Here is a 7,366-nt window from a genome sequence, read left to right as displayed (position 1 = left end):
TCTTGAGCCCAAGAAGAAACCCAAACTACTGCCAGAGTACAAAGCATACAAGAAGCATGAAGGTCTAGGGCTTGGTGACACGTTTGGCTGCTTTTTAATTGTCCCTTCCTCTTAGACTGCAAGGCAAAACACACCGTAGAAACATCTGAATGCTAACATATTCAGAACACATTACAGAAGTATTTGTAGACTCCCTGCCTAAGCTTAACACACTGTGCTGGTTAGCCAAGTTGCCCAAGAAGCCTAACGTGGGTGTGTGTTTCCCTGGGATTGTGACAGGTCCTTGTGATAGCAGAGTCATTTCTCCAAAATACTTCACTGCCTGGCAAGGGCGGGCATCTTCATAGTTTTGGTCAGCTGAGCTCCACAATATGACTAGAGGAATAAAACTTGAAATTCTAAGGTATGCAAGTGAAGAAGTAGCCAGGTAACTTCAAGCAGTTTATTCCTAGACTAGTCCCATAATTCTCACAGCATTTTCAAAATGTAATTTTTGAGTATGCTTCAACTCTATCCATGTATCCTCACAAAAAAAAAAAAAAACAAAAACAAAAACCAACATTAGGTTTAAACAAGATGTGGGTTTTCAATCTCTAGGCAAATTTCACTTAAAATAAATTAAAATATGGGGCTCATATTTGCTCATTCCTCTCCTTGTTTGAGTGTAGGAATTAATCATAAAGCCTACCCTCACAACTTTAAACCACAAGTTTATTACTTCCTCTGCTAACCACACTGTCATTTATTTCCTCCTCAATTTTCCTTCTCTTGTTGTGATGGATCTCTTCCCCAAATTGCACTGTGGGCTCAGATTTGTCGTGTCTACTATTGTTTTTTCTCCAACAGGTATAGAATTTGATTAATGAAGGTGGGCTGCAGCCCGGGCTTTACGCTCCACGGTGCCGCCGCTTCCTTCTCGTTGAGTTTTCAAGGAATTTTCTGCTTTTACGCCCCCGTGTTTCTACGATCTCCGCAGCCCGGGATCCCCGCGGGCGAAGGGGGACACAAGGCCCGGGGGGGCCTCGCTGGCGGCGGTTTTACTTCACGCTGGGGTCGCTGGTGCCTGATGGCGACCCAGCCAGCTCCCCCCACTCCCTTTAAAAACACAAAAGACAAGAATTTCGCCTTTTCGGCTCCATCGCCCCGCCACGGGCCCTCGCTCCGGGAACCGCCGAGCGCACTCGGTCCCTTCCGGGCGCGTCCCTTCCCCCGAAGGGCGTTGACCGGCTTCCCCCCCGCCCCAGCTCGCCTCAGGGAGGTCGGAGGAGGGTCCCCGCCTCTTCGCAGCCGGCCCCGTTCCGCGAAGGGTTTCGAGGCGTTTTGGCCGGCGCCGGCCGCCCTCCGCCAGGTGCTGCCGCGTTGCCATGGCATCGTCTGCTCGGACCGGGGAGGCGGCGCGGCCTGGCCGGGCCTGAGCAGCGGGGAGCCCGCGGGGCCGTAGCCCGGCCGCCGGCCGCCGCAGAGGGCTGCGCGGGCCCGCTGGCCGATCCCCCGCCTCCTTCTTCCCCGCCGCCGCCGCTTTCGCCTTCGCCTTGCCCCGCCGCTGCGCGCCGCGACCCCGAGGTTCCGGCGGCGGCGGGGAAGATGGCGGGGAACGGCGGAGGCTTCGCTGGCGCCGGGAGCGGGGAAATCATCCAGCTCAACGTGGGCGGCACCAGGTGAGCCGAGGGGGACAGGCCGCGGGCCCGGCCGGCGCGCACCGGAGGGCGGGCGGGAGTGAGGGGCCGCGGCCGGAGCCTGCCGGGGGTCTCCCCGAAGGGAGGCGGCGCCCGGCCGCGGCGGCTGGTGAGCTGGGCCGGTGGGCGCTCCGTCCCGGCGGGGCGGCGGAGCAGGCTCGCCGGGGACCCGGCCGCCGGGGCTCCGCGCTCTGGACGTGGTGCTGCCTCCCGCGGGGGGGCCTGAGTGAAGCTGCACCCCCGTGCTGGCGGGAGGCTGAGCCGGGGGTACCTAACGCGGGAGGTGCCGGCGGTGCTGCGGGGTGTCTGCCTGCCAGTCGGGGGTTTCTGGATACGCGCTCCGGTGACGGGTCTCTGGGTATACTGCTTCGGGAGAGAGGAGGACGGAGAGCTCTGCTTTGCCGTCAGATCTGTAGGCTTCTAGTAGTCAGCCTATCTACCAGCCTCAGAGACTAAGGTATTGAAAAGGCTGATATGATATTGCTGCTGTCAGCCAGAATAAAGAATTGCTTCGTATTCGAATGCATGCTGGAAGTGTGGAACATGGCATATGTGGACGTTTTGGCAGGCTGAGAGAGAGAATTGTGGGACAGCTGTGGTCAGAATCCCTGTGATAAATTGTGCAAATGTTCCTGTCAAAATGCTCAGGCATGAAATCATTCAGATTACCGTAGCTAGTAAATACTGCAGTAATGTGTCTTCCAGAGTCTGCATGCAACGTGAAACCACCTCCAAGTAGTAGAAACCACTACTACTATTTTAAGAATTTTCTTGCATTACCCAGAAGATGCACTCATTCTTACAACTACAGTGTGTGCTGCAGCCTTTCTTAAAGGACGATGCTGTACAAACTGATACAGAATTCCTATTTGTTATAATAAGATATTAACAACCCAGTTCAGCCCAGAAGAGCTGCTTATAACTTCCATAGGCAAAACTCTCCTATAATGATGCTTTCAGGATAACTTTGATGTTGGCTTGGACCAGATTTTGTGTTACACTGAATAAGGTTCCTCAGTGAACTCTCTCTGAAATTATAGGCCAGTTCATCTTTTAGGTTTTTATTACAAGTGGAATGATAAAGATGCTTCAATCTCATAATTTTAAATAGATCTTACTTATTAAATACCTCTGCAGAGAACAGAGAATTATGTACAGGGCATGAATCAGGAAAAAAAATGCACATCCTCAGAGTGCTTGCCAACATGAAGAAGCATGAAGAGTAAGGCAAACTAACAACTGTATGCATTTAATTTCTAGTTGAAGGTCTAGATTCTAGTCAACAGGTACTATTTGAATGTAAGGAATAGGAAATGTGTGCATAAACATTTTCCTTTTAATAGGGAAACAATACGTAAGAAGTAGGAAGTGTGTGCATGGGCATTTTCCATTTACAGGGAGACAGCGTGCAAGAGTACCAGTCTTCTGTGTAAGAGGTTTTGGTCTTTTGCAAGCTCAACATCCTTTGGAGTCCCCACCTTCTTTGAAAAAATAGATCTGAGCCAGGTTTCTCAGCTTGCAAAGGCAAGTGACTCAAAGCTGACAGTGGAGTGGATGGTCTGGATGGCAAGTGGGGAATGTGGGATACTATACACATTTGCTCTTCTTCGTTAGTTACTGTTACCCTTAGTAGAAACCTGAAGCTCTTAGTTTTGACACTGGTAGAATTGGGTGAGAAGAGGAAATTAACACTTTGTTCTGTCAGACAGCAGTTACATTTTGGAGCATCTAGTACAGAGGCCCCAGCTCTCCATGTTCTGACAGGAGGTTCTCAGTGCTTACTGGGACTGCTGGAGATTCTTTGCTCAGTTGGTCCAACAGTTCTTTGTCTGAGCTTTGCTGGGAGTACAAACTTATTGCAAGTTAACATTCACAGAAATTGCTGTAACAACTTCAGTAAATTCTCTTGACCCTTTATCTCCCTCTGGTTATAAGATAACTTTACAGGTGCAATGGACTATGAAAATGGTTGTTTTATAACTGACACTTAAGTGTGCCTAGTTCTAGTTGCCTTTATTTTCTTTAAAATAACTGTAGGCTGCCACCTGCTTAAGAGTATTTGAGGATATTGCACTGGGCTTGTCTAACGTTCCTCATACGATGTCTGTCTGACCACTGCACCTTAGCTGCGTGGTGCTGCAGGTGTGCTTATACACATAAACGTTGCTAGCTAGGCTTCTTTCTGCATCCCGAAAAGCAGGACTGTGTCTCATCCTTTACATAGATTAATGTCTATGTATTAAAAGTTCTAAAGGATATTTCAGTATGAGGTATTGCTTACTAAACTGGTACCGTAGTGCTAAATCACAGGCAGAAAAACCTTGTGCTGTCTAAACCCACTGATTATGCAAAGCAATAAAATTGCAAGGAGGCAAATGTGGAGTCAGTTGATGCTCTTTTTCCTGTCCTCCCTGTTGTGTAGCTTGTTCTTCTGGCACTTCTTCTAGTCCCGGATGTTTTGCTACTAAGCTCTTTAGCTGATTTAGGAAATACTAGAGTGGAACCCGACTGATCAAAACACCAGCAAAACTTCAATCTCGACACCTCTGAATAGTTGACTGTCACTCATTGGACCTAAATGCAAGCATGCCTCCAGGTCAGAAACTGTGCTGTAGTGTATTGAGAAGATAATCCTCACATCAAGCATTTGTTCAAAGTTACTGAATATCTTCATGGTCATATCAGACTTCTTTATTGCTTCAGAGTTAATTTGGTATTAATCATTTAGTGTTGTAGGAAATGCCAATTAGCTGTGGTTTTAGTATTTGTTACATATCTTTCTACCTATACATGCCTTCCTGGGCAGCCACAAGTCCTGTTTTTCTTTTTCTTTTCTTTTTTTTTCTAAAACCACAAAAATAACTGAAAGTTGTAAAGCATTTAAAGTATTAGACAGTAAAAGTCTTTAGCTTGTGAAGGCCTTTAAAAAGGCTAACTGGATGCTGTGTCTGTCCCCATAGTTATGAGCATTGTCTGGATTAATCTTGGATAAAATTCATGTAACTCATTGTTTTCTATTATGTGCATACTATAATGTAGTTAAATGAATCATCCCTTACTCTTTGAGTAGGGTAGTGATCTGTATTACTGATGATAAAAGCTGTGTAAAACTGCTTTCCATTTAGATAGCAAACTGCTTTGATTCTCTTTAAATTTTTATTTTTTAGAAAAGACTTTGCGCATGTTTGTGCTTAGAACGCTGATGCTGTAGATTTTCTGTTAAGAACAGATTTGTCATTGTTATGCTTGCAGTGAGCAGCTACACAATCCACATTTTATGCATGATGGTAGTTCCATACAGCCTTTGTGTTTCTGTCTCTTAGGGGGTATAAAGTAATGCTTTTTGTGTACATCTTTTTTTCTTCAAAACTGGAAAATGCAAGCGGTGAAAACTAAATAAATTATGATTAAGTACTTTTATTCCAAACATGTTTTGTAGTGTCTTCCTGGAAAGTTGTCATGGAATTTTACTTTTGCATTTCATTTCTTGATTCCCATTAATTAAGAGGTCACCAAAGGTGTCTTAGTCGTGGTACTAGTAAGAGCATGTGTATGATCAGAGAGATGGTGAGGAGCATGAACTCATTGTCCAAGCTGCCAGTCCAGTTGTTTTCCTTCACGTTAAATCAAAGCTGGAAGAAGTATAAAGGAGCTGATAGTTACTTATTATGTAAAATACTGTCTGGCATAACATACTGTACTGTAGTATTATTTGTAGAATATCATTATGATTCAGAATAAATATTTTCTTACTTTTAACTGTTATTATGGGACCTTGGGCCTCTAAGAGGGTTCAAAGAGCAAAATAGCAAATAATTAAAGTTACTGTAAAATATTAACGTGAAGCTTATTGTAGTCTATTGCAGTGCACAATGTAGCACCTTTCGAGTCCTAAGGTTAACATGCAGTTAATGACAGTAGTGCACTGTTAATAAACATATTTTAGTGGCAGCTTTTTTGCGTGCATGTATTTTGGGTTTTTTTTGCAAGCATTAATGTTAACGAAGTATGAGAGATGGAAAATGTAGGCTGTTTGGGACTGTTACAAACATAGAAAGAATGACACTTGGAGTCTTTGGACAGTCCTGGCTGATGCTTAAAGACAGTCTGTGGAAAGAATCTACGACCTCTTTCACTCTGTGCGGGCATTTAAATGTTCTCAAACCTCCCGACCCCTTTTGATATCAGCTTTGTCGGACAAGTGGAAGTATTTTGTTAAAACAGACTTCCTTTGAATTTTACAGCTGATTCTAAGCTTGTAACTTTGGTTTCCTAGGTTCAGCACTTCAAGGCAAACACTGATGTGGATTCCAGACTCCTTTTTTTCCAGGTATTTCTAATATACCATCACATTAAAGACAAATTATCAGTAATATATATAAAAAAATGTTCTCAATTCTTCATTTATGCTGTAAATAGAAGGTTTTTCCTTGATGCTTTCCCCCTCCTCAAGCAATGGGACAGACTCATTTGAAAGAAGCTGTTATCCAAAAGGCATCTTCTGTCTTGAATGATGCTATGGCAGTTTGTATGTGCTGAAGAGTTGTCACTTTTTAGGTGGGTGTTGTGGAAATAAGGCTCCTAATCTGCAGGAAAGGGAGGTGCCACTGACTCTATTACTATATTACAGCTTGTGATCTTATTGACCATACACAGTAGCAATACCTTTAATGTTTTTTGAGTTATTGCTGTTCCCTGAGTTAACTCAAAGTTTTGAAGGTTTTAACTTGTGGTACAGGAGCTGTTGAATTATTGAACATCCTTCTGCTAACTTTTATGTTGCTACCATTACTACTTCTGCAGATTGTGCTGCTTACTACTGGTACCCTAGTAATTTTGTGCTGTAGTTGCTGTACCTCTGTCATGCCAGTTAATCCTAAACACATAAAAGAAAACCTAAAGGCTGGCAATTTTGCTTCCTTACGTTTAATTTTTGTACTCTAGACTTCTTTCCCAATCAAAGCCTGGAAGCTGACATAGACAGGCAGCATTACCTGCTCCTGTTTTCCTGAAACATTCAGATAAACGGAGTGCCAGGGAAATGTCACTTTCTTTGAGGCATGGATGGAAAGGCACAAGGAGGAAGTTCCATGCTATCCCCCAATCTCTCAACACCGAAAATACTATCTAAGGAGGCTGTTCTGAAAGTCATCCAGTACTGGAAAATCTCAGAGGTAATTGTCATCCAGACTGAGATGGAATCTTGAAATAAAACTATTAATGTTAGTTAGTTTGCTTCTTATCTGTAAAATAAGGTCTTGACATTGTTTTTTCTATGCATCTGGAGCAAAAGTACTTTGATCTAGTGGGAGAGAATCTTTGAAGTAAAATTGTGTAAAAGCTCATCCACCCCATTTTTGCCCAGTAAATCCTTGCAGAATGGATTGTTTATTCTTCCTTTTTACTTCAGCAGCTTTTACTGATTTACTAGATTGTAACAAACTACGCAGCCCCTTGGGTGCCTGGGAAGAATTTTGCATTCTTTCAGGCTAGCCCTTGTGTCTGTTTTCTTTGGGAATCTGAAGGTCCTTATGATGCATCTCTTAGCTTTTTCTTAGGTGTTCATGCACTGCTCCTTTGTTCAGGAGAGATATTTCACCCCCCACCAACATTCTGCCTTACTAAGGCAGTTTTCTTCGCTCAGCCATACCGCTTTGCCAAAATGCAACCAATGGCACACAAAGAGAACA

General features: G+C 44.3%; 1 protein-coding gene across 1 annotated transcript in view; it reads left to right on the top strand.

Annotated features, from left to right (window-relative positions):
* Positions 1 to 1,283: 1,283 nt before the first annotated feature.
* Positions 1,284 to 7,366, top strand: part of KCTD3 (potassium channel tetramerization domain containing 3) — a 28,140-nt gene continuing 22,057 nt past the window's right edge. The window contains exons 1-2 of the mRNA XM_042789374.1: positions 1,284 to 1,658; positions 5,953 to 6,006. Of these exons, the coding sequence (XP_042645308.1) occupies positions 1,585 to 1,658; positions 5,953 to 6,006 (128 nt within the window). The 5' untranslated portion in view covers positions 1,284 to 1,584. The remainder of the gene's footprint in view (positions 1,659 to 5,952; positions 6,007 to 7,366) is intronic.

The sequence above is a fragment of the Tyto alba genome, unplaced genomic scaffold (genome assembly GCF_018691265.1).
Source record: "Tyto alba isolate M040663 unplaced genomic scaffold, T.alba_DEE_v4.0 Super-Scaffold_16, whole genome shotgun sequence".
Taxonomy (NCBI): domain Eukaryota; kingdom Metazoa; phylum Chordata; class Aves; order Strigiformes; family Tytonidae; genus Tyto; species Tyto alba.
Note: the sequence above shows the minus strand (reverse complement) of the source record. Positions and strands in the feature narration are given on the sequence as shown.